At 43.5% G+C, this 25,059-nt stretch overlaps 1 protein-coding gene across 1 annotated transcript in view; it reads right to left on the bottom strand.

Annotated features, from left to right (window-relative positions):
• Positions 1–1,182: 1,182 nt before the first annotated feature.
• The window catches only part of LOC115160280 (transmembrane protein 132C-like), a 119,868-nt gene continuing 95,991 nt past the window's right edge, over positions 1,183–25,059 (bottom strand). Inside the window, exons 6-9 of the mRNA XM_029710642.1 lie at positions 21,892–22,100; positions 17,684–17,966; positions 4,237–4,428; positions 1,183–3,527 (exon numbers count right to left, since the gene is read on the bottom strand). Coding sequence (XP_029566502.1) covers positions 2,472–3,527; positions 4,237–4,428; positions 17,684–17,966; positions 21,892–22,100 — 1,740 coding nt within the window. The 3' untranslated portion in view covers positions 1,183–2,471. The remainder of the gene's footprint in view (positions 3,528–4,236; positions 4,429–17,683; positions 17,967–21,891; positions 22,101–25,059) is intronic.

Genomic DNA, 25,059 nt, shown 5'->3' with positions numbered 1-25,059 from the left:
TAATCACAAAATAGCAAAATTGAGTCAGAGCTTGCAAAACGGTGGCCATCCAGTACGGCGCATACTGTACATGCGCCGTAAACACAGGCACAGCAAGTATATGGTGGGAAAGTGGGACGAGTTTAATCTGTTTAAGGCCAGGATCAATAGAGAAAGAACAGTGAACAGCTGAAAGAGACAACAGGACCAACAACAGTAAGGAAGGCCTCACTCACTCATACTCTCTCATACTCAGTTCACAAACACATGAACTCTGCCACTTATTCATTCAGGCTTTCAAATTGATTTACCAACTCATGTTTTACTCATGATGAGCTGAAAATAATTCATTTCAATAAAAAGCACAAGGTTCCAAAAACTCTCTACTGCGCTTCAAATTAAAACCAACCCTTCCAACAGAAGATCATTTAGTGTATTGTATTGGTAGAGTGTGTTATCTAACAACACACAGAAAATGCATAAAAACTTCAGCAATTTGGATGGGGACTGATTGCATCCCTCCCGCTCTCCTCTTCACAGGTGCTGGGGCTTGTACTTCATTAGAATATCATTGACATCTGGGTTGTTAAATGGGTACAATAATTTAGCTTGAAGGCATGTATATACTGTCAAGTTTGACATTAACATGTAGTAAACCACATCCTAGTAATCATTAATTAGCTTTCCCATTCACAAAGAGGAGCCATACCTGTGTTCTATGGGAGAGATACAAATTGTCTAGGAAAGGTACAAAATGTTTTTTAATGTATTAGAGTTGGAGAGGGAACTGTGACATACACTATGAGTAGCATTAGAGTAAATTATAGAAATACTTGTGATACTCATCATTAGGGCCAATGAGTTTTTCCTAATCACATGACCTGACCAGGAAAAACTCTGGTCCCCATAGGCTAACATGTGATCAAAATATGGAAATAGTCTGGTGTTGTAAAACAACTCTTGGTTCAGCCAGGTCTGAAGTAGTACTTTAGGGATGCAGACATCACAATAACTTATTTCCCCAGCTTACTATCTGCCTGGCAGATGCACAAATACCAAATTGCCAATCTCGTTAGAGCAGCAGTCGGTTTGTAGAAATGGAGAGGTTGGATGGGTAACTCAGTCTGGACAGATAGATAGAGGGATGAATTAAACGTCTAGACAAATGAATCAAACAGAAACAGGAGAGAGAGGTTTCACCTTTAGTTTTAATCAAATCCAGAGGCCACTCTGAAAACAGTAAGGGATGGACATCTATGGATCTGATTGACGGGGAGGAAGGAGGGGATGGACGCGTCAGAGCGGATCACTATTCCACCTGGAACTGAGCAGCTCATGTCATTAGAGTTTAGTTTAATGTATCCTTATGCTATACCGATCTGCACCAACCATTGGTTCTGGTAATAGACCTGTACTATATTGTGTGTTTGGGTTCTATGGCTCAGTCTTAATGAAATAATCTGCAGTGATTATGGTCCATCTGAAAGTGGAATAAATAGATACAAAATGGGGATTTAACACGATATCGCTCACCAAAAGTTACGCTCACCAATAATTACAGGTAAGGTCAGAATTGAACTAATTACACGAGGAGTAAAAATCTCCATGTAGGCTACAGGTTCAACCTAGAAATTGGAAACAGTCAAAGGAATCATATCAACTACCTTGACAACAAAATAACAAAAGAATGTCACAAACAGCAAGTAGGAGACACTCCTGTTGCCTTCTAATAATAGAGAGAAAAGGAAAGATAAGAAAAAAATGACAAAATAATAAGAAAACACACAACCTAGAGCTCAGCTATTCAATGAATGTCATGTCTTTGACAGAGATGTGTGTGAGAGAAGCATGTGTCTTATAAGGAGGACTCTACAGTATGTACACATTTATTTCTGATGGATCAACAGGAACTAAGACAGGCTTTGTCTTTGTCTTCAGTAACATGCATGTTGATCTCTGGAGAACAAAATTAAATGCAAAAAGGAGGACAGACTATAGAAAGATGTTACAAAATATTGTCTCTCATACTCCAAACCAGTCTCTATGCTCAACTTATTTACAATTTTAAAAGCTTGGAACACTTCTCTCATAGACTCTGTAATTGCTTAACAACATAATACACAGCAGAATAAGGACATTATCATTTAAAAAGTCAACAAAGACAGCTGTGCATGAAAACAAAATTAAATAAGCTTATCTAAAATTAAAGACAGGAAGCAGATATATCTACTAATTAAAGTGTCATTCAAGTTCAAAAATTCCCACATATCCAATGTGGTGTAATGGCAATTTGAGTTTCCCCTCATTTCTGATCCTCGACCATTCCGATAGTAACAATGGAAACAACAATGGCTGGAACGCGCCATATTGTTGTCATAGCAAGGTACAGTGCCAACCAATTTCAGTAAAACGCACCCCTCACTCCCTCCTTACTCTGAAGGCATTCGGGTGTGTTAGAGTTACTCATTCGTCCACTAAAAATACAAGCGCCTCTATACAATGTTCTTTGTAGCGTTCTCGTTCAACCTCTCCATGTAATTCCGGAGCTCTTGCGAGTCCCCAAGCTCGATGTCTGGACACACCCACTTAATGTCGCTGGTCAGTCCGAGTGCCAGTGGGCTCAGAACTGGGCATCCATTATTGGGCTTGACGTTGGAGAAGGTGGTGAATTTGACCCTCTTTCTCTTGGTGGTGGGTGAGTTGAGTGACTCGTTCCTGCCTCCCGGACAGCTTCCCTGGGCACTGCTCTTCAGGGCCCCTCCATTCAGCAGCTGGCTACCCTCCTCCAGGGTTGAGCCCAGCTCGTCCTGCTGCTGCTGCAGGCACAGGCCCTCATCCTGGCCAAGCCACACCCAGTCGTGGGCATGAGGCATTGCCTCAGGGGCCTCCAGGGGCAGCTCCTTGCTGCGGTACTTGAGGGCGTAGGAGATGCAGTTGATGAGGAAGACTAGGATGGCCAGGAAGAAGACCCCCAGCAGGGCGTACATACCGATCTCCAGGTCTGTGAGGCTACGGCGGGACGACAACAGGTCCTCCTCTGTGCTGCGGCCCCGTGGCAGCTCCGCCTGGGCAGGGAACTCAGAGAACTCTCCAGGGACTCCTCCGTCGGCTAATAGCCTGTCCCCGTTGGGCCTCACCGGGATGGAGGCCTTAACCGTGGTAGCGTCCCGATTCATGATTCCAGCCTCAATGTCAGAGATGGAGCCTCCGTAGTAGGGCGGGTCTGGTCGGGTTCTGCCTCCGGGGCGGCTGTATGGCTCCTCAGAGCTGCCAAACCTAACACTGATGTTTCCTACCCCGGCTGCCAGGATGATGCTTCGCTTCGTCTTCCGGCAGATCTCTGATGATGACATCTCTACGCGCACCAGTAACCCTTGGCCTTCGCCCTTTGCCACGATAACCGGCCACTTCCACTCGGTGCTGCGCTGTACTGTCACCACCTGCTCGTCCAATGAGGTGGCTGTGAGCACAAAGTGGGCGGGGTCATAGTGGTCCAGAGGGGTCATGGAGCCGTCACTGAACTGAAGCCAGGCACTGATAAGAGACTCCTGAGGACAAATACATGCACACAAACACACACACACACACAGACGCACGCACACACATAGACATCAGTGCTTCACCAGTCTTGTTTTTCCATCAAATGGGTAAACTAAACAACACTGTCTGAGTAGCGCTTCAACAAAGCCAATCTCTACCCACATGTCTACTCTAGAACACCAACTCCCCTTGGGACACACTGCAGCTTAAAAGGAAAGAATGCTCCCTGTCAATGTAAACTGTTACTGTTACTAGACACAAGCAACCGGTATCTGCAGGAATCGCATCTTTTCATCTTTATCAAGAGAGAAAAAGAAAGAAAGAAAGAGTGAGTGTAGAAGTAATGAGAGAGAGAGAGAACCCCGACAGATGTACAGAGATGTTTTAATTAGCCAGATTTAAAAGCACAGGAGAATTTCAGCTGAGCAGTAGGTCTCTGCAGCTGTTCCTCTGAAAATGTGTCAGTTTCAGAAGCAAACATCTTCATTGAGATTAGATCAATACTTTGATATCAGAATCCGATCATATTCACTATAAAGGATAAAATGGCAGCCAATGTGACTCCACCTATTCTGGGTGAGAAAGTTACAGTTTACCTTTATCACATATCTCATATAAACATTTTGAAAATTCCCATATTCAATTTCTATCTTTTGGTCAACATATGATACTGTATGTTTGGTGCAGTAGGTTGCTGAGTCATGAGTGTGTGGTTACCTGTTTGAGTTTCTGCATGACTTCCTGTGTTGAAGCCGTGGCGACAATGGCCCTGTTGCTCCCTGGGCTGAGCTGGAGGGACAGAGCGAGGCCAGAGACCAGTTGCACTCCCAGCTCTGTCACACTCACTTTGTCTTCCAGAACCCTGACCATCCGCTCAGCCAGAATCGAGTCAGACAGAGGAGACATCACCTGCAACATTATACACACACATTAGTATACACACAAACAAACACACACATGCAAACACACACACACACACACACTTGTATTGGTTCAACTTCAAATATATAATTTCACATCACCTGTACAAGCACTCACACTGAAGCCAACACCATCAATAATGGACAAAGGGAAGAGCGAAGATGTCAACACGACAAGCTTATATTAATAATGAAGAAAGAACTTAATGATGGAGGAACACCATGACCCAAGCTTTTTCATAATGTACAGTGCTTATATTAATCAAGACAAGATGATGCATGTACTGTACACTCAATGGCGTCTGCGATCACCAGCTTCACAGTCAGACACACTCAGACACACACACACTCCGCCTCATCTGGCTGACTGGCAGTTCCCCGGCTCCAGGGCCTGCTGGAGATGTAAGCATGTAAATGTGAGTGATGTGTGATGAGAAGGGAAGTACTTCCATCCACTCCCATTAGGCCTGAGTCTCCTCTCCACCATCCTCCTCTGCTCCACCACCCGCCCACACACAGACCCACGCTTCCACTCCCTCCACACTGACATAATGAACTGTCAGCACTGATCACTGCCTCATCTGAAAAGGACCATGGCCAACACACTCCTCCTCCACAGCACCATTCTGTTAAAGCTGCACGCTACTGGCTGCATGCTAACGACATAGCTAAACACACTGGGAACACACCGGGGCAGCTGTGTAGATATGTGTACTATGGCACCTGTAGGGCTGGGTCGAAGGTCAAACATATAAGGCCGAGGGGTCATTTGTGATTCGTTTAAGAAAGCTGGTGGTATGACAGACGTCACTGCTTCACAGGAGAGGAATTTGAACATAAAAAATATATTTTCATCAAAATGTTATTTTTTTTCCAGAAATACCTTCTTGAACATGTGAACTTTCATGTGCGTTAATAACAAACTTGTATGTCATCCTTAAATATGAATAAAAATGTTACATTACGAGCCTAGTAGGTTTAGCCACAGACAAAGTGAAGAACCTTCCCACTAGCCATGATTGGCTGAGATAATGGATGGGCTGGACATGACGAGACATGAGTTCTGACTGGTCTGCTAGGTCGCAGGCTTCTGTCTAAAACATGAGCTGCTCAGATAATCCTTGCGACAACGTTTAAAAAATAAAGATATAGCCAAGGAGAACTGCAAAAGGGTTGCTACTGCTCCCAACAACATTGCTGCCATGAATTTAGCAGGCTCTATCGACAAAGATCAGTGGGAAATAGTTGTGAAAACAAGTACTTTCTGGAGAACGATCGTGCCATGCTAACTCTCTTTGACTTTGAAAACGAATCAGATGATGAGGAAATCAACAACAATGTTGTTGTCATGGAAGAAGTGAAATCAGTAGAATGCCCGCTGGAGTTGAAAAGAGAACACAGAAGGCTGTGGTATAAAATACCTGTCTCCGGATTACATCTTCAAACTAAGGCCAACCATGGCCATGAAGCAATCATCCATATAAACAGCAAGTCTAGCTACATTTCAGATATTATGCGTTTCTAATTTTCGAAAGTCATTTTCATTGCAAGTTGAAGCCTACTGTTAGCTAGCTACTCTAAGGCTTCATGCCACAATGACTACCGCCCTGTAGCACTCACTTCTGTAATCATGAAGCGCTTTGAGAGGCTGGTTATGCACACATTAACTCCACTGTCCCAGCACCCTAGACCCACTCCCAGCACCGCCCCAACATATCCATAGATGACGCAATCTCAATTGCTCTCCACACTGCCCTCACCCACCTAGATGAAAGGAATACCTATGTGAGAATGCTCTTCATTGACTACAGCTCGTCAACAAGCTTAGGACTCTAGGTCTGTACACCTCACTCTGCAACTAGATCCTGGACTTCCTGACGGGCCGACCCCAGGTGGTGAGGGTAGGCAACATCACCTCCGCCTCGTTGACCCTCAACACATGGGCCCCACAGGGGGGTGTGCTTAGTCCCCTCCTGTACTCCCTGTTCACCCACGACTGCGTGGCCACGCAAGACACGCAACAAATCATCAAGTTTGACGACCACATGATGGTCGTAGGCCTGATCACCGATGACGATGAGTCAGCCTACAGTGAGGAGGTCAGTGACCTGGCAGTGTGGTGCCAGAACAACAACCTCTCCTTCAACGTCAGTAAGACCAAGGAGCTGATCGCAAGCACGCCCCCATCCACATCGACGGGGCTGCAGGGGAGCAGGTCAAGCTTCAAGTTCGTCCAAATCACTAAATACTTCAAATGTTCCAAATACACGCGCACTGTCATGAAAAAGACACGAAAGCGCCTCTTCCCCTCAGGAGGTTGAAAAAGTTTGCCATGGGCAGTCAAATCCTCAAAAAGTTATACAATTGAGAGCATTTTGACTGGCTGCATCACTGCCTTGTATGGCAATATCACCGTCCTCGATCGCATGGCTCTACAGAGGGTGGTGCGGACAGCCCAGTACATCACTGGGGCAGAGCTCCCTGCTATAAAGGACATCTATATCAAGCGGTGTGATAAGAAGGCCCGGAAAATCTTTAAAGACTACAACCACTCAAGCCATAGACTATTCTCTCTGCTTCCGCACGGCAAGCAGTACCGGTCCATCAAGTCTGGCACCAACAGGCTCTTGAACAGCTTCTATCCCCAAGCAATACGACTGATAAGTAGCTAACAAAATGACTACGTGGACTGAGTTAACCTTTGAACTTTATTGACTGTTTATTTTTATTTTTTCACTGTCTCTATGCACACTCGCAGGGCCCTACACACTTAATTCATCACCTACTCACTCACACATAATATGCACATACATTTATACTGACTCCACACACACACTCCCTCACATACAAGCTGCTTCTACTCTGTTTATCTTATATCCGGTTGCCTAGTCACCTTACCCCAATACATATCTACCTTCCTCACTGTAGTGTCCCTGCACATTGTAAATATGGTATTGGAACTGACCCTGTATATAGTATGCTTACTTACTTATTGTATTCTTCATATTTCTTCTTATTTCTTTTTTTCTAGTATTACATTGTTATTGATTATTGCATTGTTGGGTTTTGAGTTTGCAAGAAAGGCATTTCACTGTACTTGTGCATGTGACATAAAAAACTTGAAACATTAGCTGGCTGGCTCGCTAGCTACATGTATGATCTGTGTAGTAATATTTTTAATATCTCAGAAATCCATTTGCATTTCTAGGTGTAGCCTACTGTTAGCTAACTAGCTAACATTGAATCCAGTTGGTTAGCTTTAGCTACCTGCAGATTCATACTACACCATTTCATGCATGGTGGCTAGCTATGACAATCTGCTTGTATTGCTTCGGTATGGGTTGGGATTATTGTTCATTGTTTAGCTGGCTAGCTAGCTACATGTCTAAACAAAAGACTCCACTTTGCCAGATGATTACATGACCCATAAACTTAGCCAGCTGTGTCTGGGGGTGATTATGGCCATCTATGTGAACAGATTCTAGGCAATAGAGACCCATCCACTTAGATAGATGTTATTGGGGAGAGGTTATAGCCTCTCTTTCACATGACCCATCAATTTAGACAAGTGTGTCTGGTTAAGCCTCATCTAATAATGATCAAATATTTTTTCTGGAATTGGTCTTTCAGCATTTTGGTATTTTTATATTTTATTAGGAAAGCAGCACCTACTCTTCCTGGGGTCCACACAAAACATGAAACATAACATAATACAGCACATTAATAGACAAGAACAGCTCAAGGACAGAACTGCATCAATTAAAAAAGGCACACATAGCCTACATATCAATACATACACACACAATATCTAGGTCAGATAGGGGAGAGGCGTTGTGCCGTGATGTGTTGCTTTATCTGTTGTTTTAAACTAGGTTTGCTGTTCATTTGAGCAATAAGAGATGGAACAGAGTTCTATGCAATGGTAGCTCTATATAATTCTGTATGTTTTCTTGAATTTGGGGACTGTGAAAAGACCCCAGGTGTCAAGTCTGGTGGGGTAAGTGTGTGTGTCAGAGCTGTGTGTAAGTTGACTATGCAAACATTTTGGAATTTTCAACACATTAATGTTTCCTATAAGAAGAAGAAGTGATGCAGTCCATCTCTCCTTAACTCTTAGCTACTCTTAGCTAAGAGAGACTGGCATGCATAGTATTTATATTAGCCCTCTGATCACAATGAAGAGCAAGACGTGCTGCTCTGTTCTGGGCCAGCTGCAGCTTAACTAGGTCCTTGCAGCACTCGACCACACGACTGGACAATAATCAAGATAAGACAAAACTAGAGCCTGCATGACTTGCCACTGCAGAACACGCCTGACTCTCCTTCACCAGTCATACAAGGAGAATGGTCTAATGCCTCCCATCAACAAGAGAGCTAGCCCAAGCAAGCATTTTTATAAAGTGTAATTTTACCTGGAGTTTTTCCTTATTGTAGTGAAATCAAATCAAATGTTATTTGTCACACGCGCCGAATACTACAGGTGTAGACCTTGCTGTGAAATGCTTACTTACAAGCCCTTAACCAACAATGCAGTTTTATGAAAATATTTTTTTATGAAAGTATTTATTTTTTTATAAAATCAAAAAGTAACAGAAGAAAATTACATAACAATAATGAAGCTATACACAGGGGGTACAGGTACCTAGTCAATGTGCACATAGATCATTAACAGAGAGTAGCAGCGGTGTAAAAACAAAGGGGGTGTGTCAATGTAAATAGTCCGGGTGGACATTTGATTAATTGTTCAGCAGTCTTATGGCTTGGGGGTAGAAGCTGTTAAGGAGCCTTTTGGTTCTAGACTTGGCGCTCCGGTACTGCTTGCAATGCGGTAGCAGAGAGAACAGTCTATGACTTGGGTGGCTAGAGTCTGACAATTTTTGTTCCTTCCTCTGACACCGCCTAGTAAACTCAGCAAAAAAAGAAACGTCTTCACACTGTCAACTGCATTTATTTTCAGCAAACTTAACATGTGTAAATATTTGTATGAACATAACAAGATTCAACAACTGAGACACAAACTGAACAAGTTCCCCAGACATGTGACTAACGGAAATGGAATAATGTGTCCCTGAACAAAGGGGGTTCAAAATCAAAAGTAACAGTCAGTATCTGGTGTGGCCACCAGCTGCATTAAATACTGCAGTGCATCTCCTCCTCATGGACTGCACCAGATTTGCCAGTTTTTGCTGTGAGATGTTACTCCACTCTTCCACCAAGGCACCTGCAAGTTCCCGGACATTTCTGGGGGGAATGGCCCTAGCCCTCACCCTCTGATCCAACAGGTCCCAGACGTGCTCAATGGGATTGAGATTCTTGGCTCTTCGCTGGCCATGGCAGAACACTGACATTCCTGTCTTGCAGGAAATCAAGCACAGAACAAGCAGTATGGCTTGTGGCATTGTCATGCTGGAGGGTCATGTGAGGATGAGCCTGCAGGAAGGGTACCACATGAGGGAGGAGGATGTCTTCCCTGTAACGCACAGCATTGAGATTGCCTGCAATCACAACAAGCTCAGTCCGATGATGCTGTGACACACAGCCCCAGACCATGACGGACCCTCCACCTCCAAATCAATCCCGTTCCAGAGTACAGGCCTCGGTGTAACGCTCATTCCTTCAATGATAAACGTGAATCCGACCATCACCCCCGGTGAGATAAAACTGCAACTCATTTAGTGAAGATAACTTTTTGCCTGTACTGTCTGGTCCAGCGACGGTGGATTTGTGCCCATAGGCGACGTTGTTGCCGGTGATGTCTGGTGAGGACCTGCCTTACAACAGGCCTACAAGCCCACAGTCCAGCCTTTCTCAGCCTATTGTGGATAGTCTGAGCACTGATGGAGGGATTGTGTGTTCTTGGTGTAACTCGGGCAGTTGTTGTTGCCATCCTGTACCTGTCCCGGATGATCAGCTGTCCGTCCTGTTTCCCTGTAGCGTTGTATTAGGCGTCTCACATTACGGACATTGCAATTTATTGCCCTGGCCACATCTGCAGTCCTCATGCTTCCGTGCATCATGCCTAAGGCACATTCACGCAGATAAGCAGAGACCTTGGTGTTTTTCAGAGTCAGTAGAATGGCCTCTTTAGTGTCCTAAGTTTTCATAACTGTGACCTCAATTGCCTACCGTCTGTAAGCTGTTAGTGTCTTAACGACCGTTCCACAGGTGCATGTTCATTCATTGTTTATGGTTCATTGAACAAGCATGGGAAACAGTGTTTAAACCCTTTACAATGAAGATCTGTGAAGTTATTTGGATTTGTAGGAATTATCTTTGAAAGACAGAGTCCTGAAAAAGGGAAGTTTTTTTTTGTTGCTGAGTTTATATAGGATTTAATCTTTACCTGTTTGATGGGTCGTCTGAGGGCATAGCGTGATTTCATATAAGCGTCCGTGTTAGTGTCCCACTCATTGAAAGCGGCAGCTCTAGCCTTTAGCTCAGTGCGGATGTTGCCTGTAATCCATGGCTTCTGGTTGGGATATGTACATATTGTCATTGTGGGGACGACGTTGTCGATGCACTTATTGATGAAGCCGGTGACTGAGGCGGTATACTCCTCAATGCCATTGGATGAATCTCTGAACATATTCCAGCCTGTGCTAGCAAAACAGTCCTGTATTTTAGCATCCACGTCATCTGACCAATTCCATATTGAGCGAGTCACTGGTACTTCCTGCTTTAGATTTAGCTTGTAAGCCAAATGGAGGGCGAGGGAGAGCTTTGTATGCGTCACTGTGCTTGGAGTAAAGGTGGCCTTATACAGGTCATTGAGTGCAGTCTTCGTTGAGTGCAGTCTTATATTTTTACTATTTTCTACATTGGAGAATAATATTGAAGACAACAAAACTATGAAATAACACATAATGGTGGTTTACCTACTCGTTGGTGAATTCTTACAAGGCACCCTGCCCTCCTCCCCCCTTTTCTCTGTATTTTCTTTACGCGAATGACGGGGATTTGGGCTTTGTCTTGACAAAGAATGTATATCCTTCGTGTTGGACTCATTAAAGAAAAAATCTTTGTCCAGTTCGAGGTGAGTAATTGCTGTTCTGATGTCCAGAAGCTCTTTTTGGTCATAAGAGATTGTAGCAGCAACTTTATGTACAAAATGAGTTACAAACAATGTGAAAAGAAACAGACAAAAAAGTACAAATGGCGCCATTATCAAGAAAGGCTACTACTTTTACCACTTTTAGTCTTGAAATCTTTGGTTGTTTAATACACTACCTTACTCTCTCTGTTTAGGACATCACCTCACATGTGAATCCTTAAAGAGATGGGTGGGGCTAAGGCTTAAAAGGGTGGGAACGATGTTGAATGGGTGTGAACAAAGAGGTGTAAAAACTGAACCAAAACTTTTCAAGGACCATTTGTCTTTTTAAGTGGGGTTACAAGTTTATATACGTTCAAAGCAGCATTACTTTGCCATTGTTATTTCGAATGCAGTGTATGACAGACCATTTTGAAGCTCTGAGTCTGTACTTTTGTCAAATGTCAAAAACACCTGTTACAATTTTGGAACAGCCGGAAAGAGATGTGTGTCACATTTGCAGCCTGTGGTTTGAAGTGATATGACCTCCCCACATGTGTTATCATGAGCATATAGGTAGAGATACCTTGTTTTTACCTTGATGCTTTAGGTCTATTTAGGACTATTTTATTATCTAAGTGGGTACATTGTGTCACTGGTCAGATTAAGCCAAAGCTTTATCCTAAAATCCAGCAGCACATTTTCCACCACATTTTCATTCAATGTCCTTTAATCTACTCTAGAATTAAGTAAAATAAAATAATACATAAATAAAAGTAACTTACAAAAGTAAAGAGGGCCTTTTTATATTACATCTGTTGGTAACATTGTGGAGGCATTGTCAAAATAATGAAGCATTCGAAGCTGTATTTGAAGCTTGGGTGATTGTGATTGTGCCTTTAAAAGCTAATAACCGGTTTTATGAGGTAAAGTAATTCATCAATTTAGCGGCAGCTAAAACAACAGGGCAGGGAGAGATGCATCTGACACACGAAATGGGTTTTATTCTTGGTAACCTTGGAGACCCAGGACCATCTACTCCCTTTTCAGCAGATTTCTTTTTGATAGTTTGATTACAAGACCCTCCTTGACGATTGCAGTGATTGCTCTGCTTTTTATCAGATTTTAATTCCAGACAATTGAGGAAGCTCTTGTTTGTAGCTGGATATAAAATCACTCCAGTGAAGCGAGAGGCAATTTTGCTATCAAATAAAACTTCAAAGGCTCTCTAACAGCACTGTCAATACTCATTTGAGGCTGCCACATGTGGAGTTCTCTGAGTGCCAGTGTGTGTGTGTGTGTGTGCGCTTCAGGAAGGAGAGGAAAAAAGAAATGAAGAGAGAGAGAGAGAGAGAGAGAGAGAGAGAGAAGAGCATAGTGTGTTCTGTTTTGTGCGTTTGTGTGTTTCTTTGCATGTGAGTGATCAGCATCAGAACTATAGATTTGTTTACTGTGTGTGTGTGTGTGTGTGTGTGTGTGTGTGATGGCGTAGCAGTGGGATGTCTATTTTGACTGTCCCTTGTACATATCGTTTTTCTTCGTATATATTTCATATTATATTTTTTATATTTTTTTAATCTAATTTTCTATCTACGGACTGAACATAATCTCCTGCAAACCACCTCACCCAAAGTGGTATGGATCGGCAATTTTTTACACTTTAGAACCGGAACCCCCTTCAGCAGCTAGCCAGCTAACCAGCTACTAGCTAGTAGTCAGTTTGCCACTGCTAGCGGTCATCACCGTCAACTCGGACATCTGCCAGCCTCAGCCCGGTCAACTCCTGCCAGCCTGCACAGCGTGATATCATCGCAGAGCATATCGGACTGCTTTTCTCTACCACATCTCCGGATTCCTACCGCCACTCAGATAGCTAGCTGCTATCTGAGTGGCTACTCCTGGCTAACATCTCTGTCCCGAAGCAAGCAACAGTTAGCCTGGAGCTAGCCTCGAACCAAGCCCATCTCCTGGCGAGCCGAAGTGATCCATCAAGCAATTCCTGGGCTTCAATTACCTCTTTTGCCAATTGGCCTGGACCCTTTGCTGCCGATCCATCACGACTGGTCTATCGACATAACCGTCCGAGGGAGTTTCTGTCCCGAAGCAAGCACCAGTTAGCCTGGAGCTAGCCTGGAGCTAGGCCCATCTCCTGGCTAGCCGGAGAAATCCATCAGATAATTCCTGGGCTTCAATACCTCTTTTGCCAATTGGCAAGGACCTTTGCTGCCAACACGGAGCCTCGCCTATCCATTACGACTGGTCTGCCGACGTAACCGTCCAAGTGGGTTTCAACAGGGTCTCCCATTGCAACTTCCCCCTGAGGCCCATCTGCTAGCCTGCTGCTAGCCCCAGCCTGCTAGCTGTCTTAATCGCCGTGCCTCCAGCTCACCTAGCTACTCACTGGATCCTATGATCACTTGGCTACACATGCCTCTCCCTAATGTTAATATGCCTTGTCTATTGCTGTTTTGGTTAGTAATTTTTGTCTTATTTCACTATAGAGCCTCCAGCCCTGCTCAAGACCTTATGTTTCACCCCCCACACATTGCGGTGACCGCACCTGGCTTAAATGGTGCCTCTAGAGACAAAACCTCTCTCATCGTCACTCAATCCCTAGGCTTACCTCCACTGTACTCACATACTACCATACCCTTGTGTGTACATTATGCCTTGAATCTATTCTTCCGTGCCCAGAAACCTGCTCCCTTTACTCTCTGTTCCGAACGCACTAGACAACTAGTTCTTTTAGCTTTTAGCCGTACTCTTAACCTACTCCTCCTCTGTTCCTCTGGTGATGTAGAGGTTAACCCAGGCCCGGCAGCCCCCAGCATCACTACCATTCCCCAGGTGCTCTCATTTGATGACTTATGTTACCGTAAAAGCATTGGTTTCACGCATGTTAACATTAGGAGCCTCCTCCCTAAGTTTGTTTTATTCACTGCTTTAGCACACTCTGCCAACCCGGATGTCCTAGCCGTGTCTGAATCCTTTTTCCGTCAAGCTTTTTCCGTCAAGCTAGACCTGCCAAAGGGGGCGGAGTTGCAATCTACTGCAGAGATAGCCTGCAGAGTTCTATCATACTATCCAGGTCTGTGACAAAACAATTTGTGCTTCTACTTTTAAAAATCCACCTTTCCAGAAACAAGTCTCTCACCGTTGCTGCTTGTTATAGACCCCCCTCAGCCGCCAGCTGTGCCCTGGACACCATATGTGAATTGATCGCCCCCATTCTATCTTCACACCCCAGCCGTCCTACAATCTAAGCTAGATGCCCTCAATCTCACATAAATTATCAAGGAACCTACCAGGTACAAATCCATAACCATGAGCACCCTCTTAGATATCATCCTGACCAATTTGCCCTCTAAATACACATCTGCTGTCTTCAACCAGGATCTCAGCAATCACCTCATTGCCTGCGTGCATAATGGGTCCACGGTCAAATGACCACCCCCTCATCACTGTCAAACGCTCCCTAAAACACTTCAGCGAGCAGGCCTTTCTAATTGACCTGGCCGTGGTATCCGTAGAGGATGCCTGGTTGCTCTTCAAAAGTGCTTTCCTCTCCATCTTAAATAAGCATGCCCCGTTCAAAAAATGTAGAACTAAGAACAGATATAGCCCTTGGTTCACCCCAGACTTGACTGCCCTTGACCAGCACAAAAACATCCTGTGGCATTCTGCATTAGCATTGAATAGCCCCGTGATATGCAAATTTTCAGGGAAGTCAGGAACCAATATACTCAGTCAGTTAGGAAAGCTAAGGCTATCATTTTCAAACAGAAATTTGCTTCCTTTAGCATTTATTCCAAAAAGTTTTGGGACACTGTAAAGTCCATGGAGAATAAGAGCACCTCCTCCGAGCTGCCCAATGCACTGAGGATAGGAAACACTGTCACCACCGATAAATCTATAATAATTGATCATTTATTAAGCATTTTTCCACGGCTGGCCATGCTTTCCACCTGGCTACCCCTACGCCGACCAACATCTCAGCACCCCTGCAGCAACTCCCCCCCTATCCCCGCTTCTCCTTCACCCAAATCCAGACAGCTGATGTTCTGAAAGAACTGAAAAATCTGGATCCCTACAAATCAGCTGGGCTAGACAATCTGGACCCTCTCTTTCTAAAATTATCCGCCGAAATTGTTGCAACCCCTATTACTAGCCTATTCAACCTCTCTGTTATGTCGTCTGAGATCCCCAAAGATTGGAAAGCTGCCGCGGTCATCCCCCTCGTCAAATGGGGAGACACTCTAGACCCAAACTGTTATAGACCTATATCCATCCTGCCCTGTCTTCCTAAAATCTTCAAAAGCCAAGTTAATAAACAGATCTCCGACCATTTCGAATCCCACCTTACCTTGTCCGCTATGCAATCTGGTTTCAGAGCTGGTCATGGGTGTACCTCAGCCACGCTCAAGGTCCTAAACGATATCATAACCGCCATCGATAAAGGACAGTACTGTGCAGCCATCTTCATCGAACTGGCCAAGGCTTTCGAATCTGTCAATCACCGCATTCTTATCAGCAGACTCAATAGCCTTGGCTTCTCAAATGACTGCCTCGTCTGGTTCACTAACTACTTCTCAGATAGAGTTCAGTGTGTCAAATCGGAGGGCCTGTTGTCAATGCTAAATTGTAATTATTTTTCACCTCTAGGGCCTATTTATTGCCTACCTCCCTACTCTTCTACATTTGCACACACTGTACATAGATTTTTCTATTTTTCTTTTCTTTTGTGTTATTGACTGTATGTTTGTTTATGTGTAACTGTCACGACTTATGCCGAAGTCGGCTCCTCTCCTTGTTCGGGCGGCGTTCGGCGTCACCAGGCTTTCTAGCCATCGCCGCTCCATTTTTTATTTTATCCATTTGTTTTGTCTTGTTCCCTGCACACCTGGTTTTCATCCCCCACTCACACTACATGTATTTATTCCTCTGTTTCCCCCTCATGTCTTTGTGTGAGATTGTTTCCTGTTAAGTGTCATGTTTGACGCGCTAATTTCTGGTGTGTGTTTGTTCCATGTTTATTTCACGAGGTATGTTTATTTGCTTGTACATATTATTGTGACTGTTTGCGCGTTTTGCACTTTGGCATATTGGCTGGAGGCGTCCATCTGTTGGTTTCTCCTGCCTAAATAAAGTGTGCGCCTGTTCACAACTCTCTGCTCTCCTGCACCTGACTCCGCTCCCAGTACGCACACCAATGTCAGTAACTCTGTGTTGTTGTTTTTGTTGCAGTGCTTTGCTTTGCTTTATCTTAGCTAGGTCGCAGTTGTAAATGAGAACTTGTTCTCAACTGGCCTACCTGGTTAAATAAAGGTGAAATAAAATAAAAAATACAAATAAGCCCCCTATAATAGCACGGTAGGGGAGGGACAGTGACATGATGGCTTTGTAGCAGAGTGAATGATTACAGGGTTATCAAGGTTGCCGTTAACATTCATAATGTGCCTCTCCACTCTTATTGAGTCATAGACATTCTCAAACCATCCAAAAGGACACAAACAAATAGAGGGTCAACACAGTACAACCATTGATATGATTTCTATCAATTTCCCTGCTGTTTCTGCCTCTGGGCCAAGGTCGCCATTGGAAATGAGAAAAGGTTCTCAACTGACAACCGGGATAACATAAAGGTAATAGGGCATTGTACACCGACACACACAACTGCAACTCATCAATAAGGAGAAGAGATGCAGGTCCATGGCTCAGGCCTTGGCAAAGCTGTTGTGCTGTTGGGGAAAAGCTTGATCGATTGTGTTTTACACCGTAAGTGGACACAGTAATGATCTAAATGGTATGGGGCATGTGAGTGTGGTGTGTGAGCCTACATGCCCTCAGAGACTCAGCAGCCTTTATTGGCCGTGCCGCAGTCTCACGTTGCTTTGTCAGGCCCTGATTGGCTAAGTGTTTGTGTTGTGCCGAGATCGATTCTGTTGCCTTTTTAAAGTCTCCCTCGCAACGAGCCTCGGTTTACTTTGTATTTTCCAATCGTTCCTCCTCCACTCCCCATCCTCTATTATTTTGCCCAAGCAGGTGCTCTCTTTCTTTCTCTCACTCTCTCTTAATCATGTTGTTTCTTTCTCTCCCTTGCTCTCTCTCACACACGAATACTCTCATTATCACTCTTTCCCCCACTATCTCTCTCTCTCTCCCCCATTCAATCACACCCTCCCTCCCTCTCTCCCTCTCGCTCTTTCTCTCTCACCTGTAGTTTGGCTGTGCCAGTGCTGAGGCCCATCAGGACCTGTCCCTTCAGTAGGCGGGCCACACGTTGGTCCTCAACCCTCAGAGAATCCTGGACCAGGTCAGTCACATCCACCTGCCAATCACTGCCCAGCAGGAAGTCCTGTTGGCCCAGCCCATCAGCTCCCAGGGCCATAAAGTGTGTGAGGACCCGTACCGTGGTGCTCTGGTACTGAGGGACACAGCCACTCTCTGTCCTCTCACTGTCCACTTCATCACCATCATCCTCACTCACCCTCTCATACCTGGAGAAAAGAGTAAGAAAAATGCTTGGTAAGAAGCAGAATAAAAGGAGCATTAAAGTTTACTGCAGTTACCACAGTTTACTGCAGTTACCACAGACACATTTGAACGTGGGTATTTGTTTACTTCGAAGCAAAATATGAAATAAATACAATGCAACCAAATTTCAGAGTAAAAATATGTTTACTTGCAATGTGTTTTTAGTTTTTAGAAAAAGTTCTCAACTCCATTCTATTCCTCCATTACGCTGACTTCTCTGTCTCTATCTTCTCCTATATTATTTTCCATTGTTTGAATTGAAAGAGAGATTGAAACCCTGGCCTATAGGGACCCAGTCTTCCAACCTGGTCTCAGAGTATTTTGTATTATTCTGTACGTAAATCTGAACACTCAATTTAGTATGACATGTTAAGTTTCCTATGGTATGTATGAATTTGTATGATATTTTACGAATTTGAATTTGTATTATATGTTACGAATTTGCAAATGTACAATATGTTACATATTTGCAAAACATACGATATGTTACGAATTCTAGCTAGGTGGTTAGGTGGCTAACAATTTATAGACATTCATCTAAAATAATTCATACATTTTAACCCCCAAAAAACATTATGTTTGTTATAGATAGACAAGATGAATATGAGATGAAAGGTGAGTTCCTAACGAGTTCAGGAAGCAAAGCTAAAGCTCTTTGAGACATTCACAGCGATTGGGGCAGACATTTTGACCAAGAGACGTTTAGAACACATGTAAAATGTCTCTAACACTAAACATACAAATATGTATTTTACAGATAAAAGGAAGGTGAAATCTTATAGTTAGTCATTTTATAATTTGATTATGCTATATTTAGAAAGCATATAAGCCATTTCAAGCCTTATTCATGCAGTTTTTTTTAATAGGAAATATATCATATAAAATATGTAATATATGTTAATATTTTATATTTTATATTGAATCCTCAAAAGTGACTACACCTCAGCAATTTATAAATATTTTTACCAGAAAGGTGCGATTTTTAATTTGTTTTGAGTTTGCAGCATTACTAGTTAATGTTTATGGCCCTCTCATGATGAATAACTACTTTTGGGGATTACATAGATTACATTTTTGATTACATTTAGATGGTTACGAATTCTAGCTAGGTGGCTAGGTGGCTAATGTTAGCTACCTCGCTAATGTTAGCTAGGCTAGGGGTGTTAGTGTTAAGGTTAGGGTTAAGTTTAGGAGTTAGGTTAAAGGGTTATGGTGCAAAGTAGCTAAAAAGTAGTAAGTAGTTGAAAAATTACAAATGATCTAAAATGCTAGAGTTGTCCGTGATGAGATTCAAACCTGCAGCCTTTCGGTTGCTAGCCGTTTCTGTTATGCACCCACCCATCTACCCATCCACCCCGACGAACCACCCTCCTTTCGTTTTTGCATTAATAAGTTTTCATGTTCAAAATTGTGCACTCTCCTCAAACAATAGCATGGTATTCTTTCTCTGTAATAGCTACTGTAAATTGGACAGTGCAGTTAGATTAACAATAATTTAAGCTTTCTGCCAATATCAGATATGTCTATGTCCTGGGAAATGTTCTTGTTACTTACAACCTCATGTTAATCGCATTAGCCTACGTTAGCTCAACCGTCCCGTGGAAGGGACACCGATCCCAAAGAATTGACCTTTCTCTTGCATTTCAAAGATGGTGGTAAAAAAAACACTGGTTGGTTTTTTTCAATGTATTTTCCTCTACCAGATTGTGGTCTACTATTGTGTTATATTCTCCTACATTCAATTCACATTTCCACAAACTTCAAAGTGTTTCCTTTCAAATGGTACCAAGAAAATAATATCCTTGCTTCAGGGCCTGAGCTACAGACAGTTAGATTTGGGTTAGTTAGATTTATCCCTAAGAAGTTTTAATAAACAAATTAGGCACATTTGGGCAGTCTTGATACAACATTTTGAACAGAAATGCAGTGGTTCATTGGATCAGTCTAAAACTTTGCACATACACTGATGCCATCTAGTGGCCAAAATATAAATTGAACCTGGGCTGGAATAATACATTATGGCCTTTCTCATGCATTTCAAAGATGATGGTACAAAAAAATACTAAAGAACAGTTTTTTTTTCTTTGTATTATCTTTTACCAGATCTATTGTGTTATATTCTACTACATTCCTTTCACATTTCCTTAAACATCAAAGTGTTTCCTTTCAAATGCTACCAAGAATATGCATATGCTTGCTTCAGGGCCTGAGCTACAGGCAGTTAGATTTGGCTATGTCATTTTAGGCTAAAACATTTTTAAAAGTGGGTAATCCTTAAGAGGTTTTAAGTAACCATACCAAAGGTAACATACAGTATCATACTAAATGGAGTGTCTCGGAGTTACATACAGAATAATACGAAATTCTCTGAGACCAGGTTGAGTCTTTTTCATCTACTGTGATGAACCCCATACTGCAGCAGTAGGGCTGATTAGGTAAAGTACAGACCAGGGAGAGGCAGCTGTCTTCAGCCCAATGACAGACAGAGCGTGGGCCAGAGACTCTAACCTCCTGTAAACAGTAGAGTACTGTGAAGAACCGTAAACACGGAGGCCACAGCCATTACCCTGACACAACTCCAATCTCCATTCTCTCATTTTCTCTACCTTACATGTTTTCTCATTCATATCTCTCTCTTTCTCTCTCTCCACTCAGTTCACACCCTCTCTCTCTCTCGTTCTTTCTCCACTGAATTCATTTTCTTTAAAAACAACACCCTCCCCATCCCCTTCTGTTCTCTGGGCCAGGCCAGGTGGCTGGGCGAAGTGCGACACTGACAACTTCCATTAGGTTTAATGATGCGTGGCCATCCAGGCAGAAAAACAGGCTGACAGGTTAACATGCTGGAGCTGACTGGCTTAGGTGCCCGGGCCCCCCATTCCTCCCCCCTCCACCTCTTCACCGGAGGGATGACACACACGTCAGCCTAATCGAGGTGACATTTGCAGCAGGGTGCAGACAAAAGCAGGCAAGCCGTGTTCTCACTGATGACCGTCAGGTCAGATAAGGTCTGGGCGTATAATGAGCTCGCTTTCAGACTCACGACTCGACTGGCCTTTTCACCTCTCCTACCCACTGGACTAGAGTGATCATGGGCTCAGAGAGGGCCATGAAAGCAGGGGCATATGTGTTAGAACGCCACCTGGTGGCCCCAGGGTTAAAGGGTTGCACAGTGCATTGGGGATAATGATGTATGTTGAAGTGGATTCGAGCATGCATTGTGCAAGGTAACTGAACAATCTACAGAACATATGCCTCAAGCTAAAGAACTCAAGCTTAATTGCCCAAATTTAATTGCCCGTACTATAACAATGAGAGAAAATAAAAGACAGACACAAACTCTATTCTTCTCTCTCTTTCTTCATTGTTCAGACATGCCTTTGCCACCAATAAATCTCGCTTTCACAACAAACAGGAACAAGACTGGCTGTGTAAGGACATTTCCAGAATGGTGTGGAGGTGATAACAGATATGTTAGTCTCGCGTGTGGCTGACAGAAAGTGAGTCAGCGACAGAAATGAGAGACAGAGTCATGGCAGTAATTGAAAGTCACGTTTTTTCCCTCAGAGAGACCACCGACGTCACCTGGGTATCCTGATCACAGCAGTGGCCATAGACAGGGGCGTGATGGGGGGAGGAAAGGTGTAGGTGCCATGATTAAGACATTAGCATCCTCACAGTTATTCTAAACCTCCAGATGAAGATACTACTTCAAAAATAAGTGGTAAATATGTGGGAGGTGGTGATACAGCCATCAAAATGAACAAGATGCTTGAAGATGATTCTTGAAAGTTAGTATTTTACTTTGTATTACAATTACTGTTTGAGTCAATTTCCCAAGCAGTTTGAATCAGGTAACACATCTCACTATCTGGTAAAACTACTGACCTCTTGTTGCCAGCGGCCACGGGGACTCTCCAGCCCTTGATCTGGCTGAGTTCGGGGTTGGCTATGTCGATAAGCAGGGGGAGGCGGGGCATCCACACGCTCATCTCCAGTTGTGCACTCAGGTAGCTGTAGGTGAAGTTGAGCACCATCCTCATCCTCCCCCTCGTCTCCTTCCCATTAACAAACACATAGTCACAACGATCCGACACCTGGGGGGAAGAGGATGAGAGAGAGGAGAAATAGGAAAACATGTTATTAAGAGAAAGACAAAAGAAACTACACTGAGTGTACAAAACATTAAGGACACCTGCTCTACAGACTGACCAGGTGAATCCAGGTGATCCCTTATTGCCACTTCTTAAATCCACTTCAATCAGTATAGATGACAGGGAGGAGACAGGTTAAAGAAGGATTTTTAAGCCTTGAGACAAATGAGACATGTATTGTGTATGTGTACCATTCAGAAGGTAAATGGGCAAGACAAAATATTTAAGTGCCTTTGAACGGGGTATGGTAGTAGGTGCCAGGCACACCAGTTTGTGTCAAGAACTGCAACACTGGTAGGTTTTTCACGCTCAACCGTTTCCCGTGTGTATCAAGAATGGTCTACCACCCAAAGGGCATCCATCCAACTTGACACAAGTGGATGGAAGCATAAGAGTCAACATGGGCCAGCATCCCTGTGGAATGCTTTTGAAATTGGTAGAGTCCATGCCCCAATGAATTGAGGCTGCTCTGAGGGCAACAGGGGGTGCAACTCAATAATAGGAAGGTGTTATTAATGTTTTGTACACTCAGTTTAAGTTCAAAATGTAGGCTACTGCTTTATGAAAGAATGAGATACAACAGTACATTCAGTGTCTAAGGGAAGTCCAGGGTCGAAGTTACATCAAATTATTTCTATGCAAATATTAGTCATACAAGTTTGTACAGCTAGAGGGAGACAACAACGTTATTCTTATATCCTTCAAAGACTTGACAATTCTCCCTCTGCTCTGTAATGATACAGATGACAGACATGGCATTCCTTGACCAAGCCCTTGAAGTCTCGATTCAAGTGTGTGTGTGTGTGTGTGTGTGTGTGTGTGTGTGTGTGTGCGTGCGTGCGTGCGTGCGTGCATCAGTGGAGGCTGGCTCATAGTAATGGCTGGAATGGAGTCAATGGAATTGTTTCAACCAATGGAAACCACGTTTGATTCCATTGACGCCATTCCAGCCAATATTATGAGCCGTCCTCCCCTCAGCAGCCTCCACTGGTGTGTGTGTGTGTGTGTGTGTATGTGTGTGTGTGTGTGTGTGTGTGTGTGTGTGTGTGTGTGCGTGTGTATGCTCTGGTGAGCACACAGACAAGGCCAGTGTGGAGGAACGGGCCACAAATCTCAACAGATGGACCAGAGAAAGACACCAATCCCAAACACCAATCAAGAAACAAAACCCTGGCTCCAGGCCACCCCTCTTTATGATTGGCTAAATCTGCCCTCTCTCCTCCAATCAGTTCCAAAGCCTCTCAGATATAGATCGACCAATGGCATGGCAGGGTTTCTGAAGAGCATCTTCGAAACTTATGAACTTCAATCTTCAAACAACCTAAACCACTCGATCAGGCATGTGTTCTTTCACAAAAGACTGGGAGGACAGATTTTGTTTTAGTTTCTCCATATTCAATGGCTTGTCAAAGCCTGTCGTGTATAATCACAGCCATTTTCCATTCATCTGAAGCTTTGGATGGAGCGATAATGAAGATGGGCATCACTGTTAATCTCAGCATGCCCACAGTTTGGGTGTGCAATGAGTCTTTTATAAATCTAGTCAAAAGCAGACTATCATCACTCTTCGCTGGAAGTGTCTTGGCAGTTTTCTCCACAAATGATGTGTCAGAACATCCACTCCTAATAGCTTCACTCTGTCAGTTCTCTCTCTCTCTTCTCTCCTCTCGCTCTCCTTTTCTCTCTCTCTTTATCCTCTTCTCTCTCTCCCTCGCTCTCTGTGCTTCTCTTCTCACACGTCTTCTATCTTCGTTGAACTGTCATTAAAACAGGCTGTGTATCAGAACCTACTTTAACCTGGGAGAAGCTTCTAGAGCTTCTCTTTGTTGGCCTGTTCCTTCCTTCCTTCCTTCCTTCCTTCCTTCATTCCTTCCTTCCTTCCTTCCTTCCTTCCTTCCTTCCTTCCTTCCTTCCTTCCTTCCTTCCTTCCTTCTTTGTTTCCTTTCTTTCTTTCTTTCTTTCTTCCTTCCTTCCTACACTGCCTTTCAATCCACTACCACTGTACTGTACAGTACTTGATGTAGGCTAGTTTAAAGGATTCACATTCCCTCTATATCTGTATGTGACTGTATGACTTTTTCTCTTTTGAATGGGAATAAATAGTTTGGTCGCCAAAATGACAGAAAAACAAACGTGTGTGTGTTATCTGACATAGCAAATTAAACATTCCCAGCTATATTTACCGGCACACACAAGCACACATGCACACACAAGCACACACAGTCCTTCTCCTCCCTCTTCTCATTTCCCAGACACTGTGCAGGGTTTTAAAGTCACCCACCCAGAAAGCGATCTGAAACAATCCACTTCACTCCTTATTAAAGCCTCTGTGCTCTCTCTCTATCTATCTATCTCTCCCTTCCTCCTGCCCTCCCTCCCTCCCTCCCTCACACTCTCCCTCTCCCTCTCTCAACTGTATTCTATTTTAACTATCTACAGTCTTAGAAAAAAAGGTGCTATCTAGAACCTAAAATGGTTCTTTGCCTATCGCTATTGGATAACCCTTTGAAGAACCTTTTTGGTTCCAAATAGAAACCTCTTGGGTTCCTTTCCATAGAGGGTTCTACGTGGAACCCAAAAGGGTTCTACCTGGAACCAAAAACCAGAAACCATTTTGGAACCCTTTTTTCTAAGAGTGTATATGTCCCTTAATCTGCCTCTCGATATTGTCAATAACTACTCAACTACAAAGTTGAATTAAAGTTACTTTGAGGCTTGTGAAACTTTGACACGGAATGTTCCACATCAAGTAACAAATATAGACATTGCCATCATATTGATTTCCTCTGTAATTGTCGGGTCGTGGACGTGAAGAAAATGTGTTATTTTCCAGTGTTCTTTGGCTAGAAGAGAATAATTCAATAACGTTGCATGCAACAGACAATTACTATTACGTTCATTA

Source organism: Salmo trutta, chromosome 23, assembly GCF_901001165.1.
Source record: "Salmo trutta chromosome 23, fSalTru1.1, whole genome shotgun sequence".
NCBI lineage: Eukaryota > Metazoa > Chordata > Actinopteri > Salmoniformes > Salmonidae > Salmo > Salmo trutta.
This window is presented reverse-complemented; position numbering and strand designations above follow the sequence as displayed.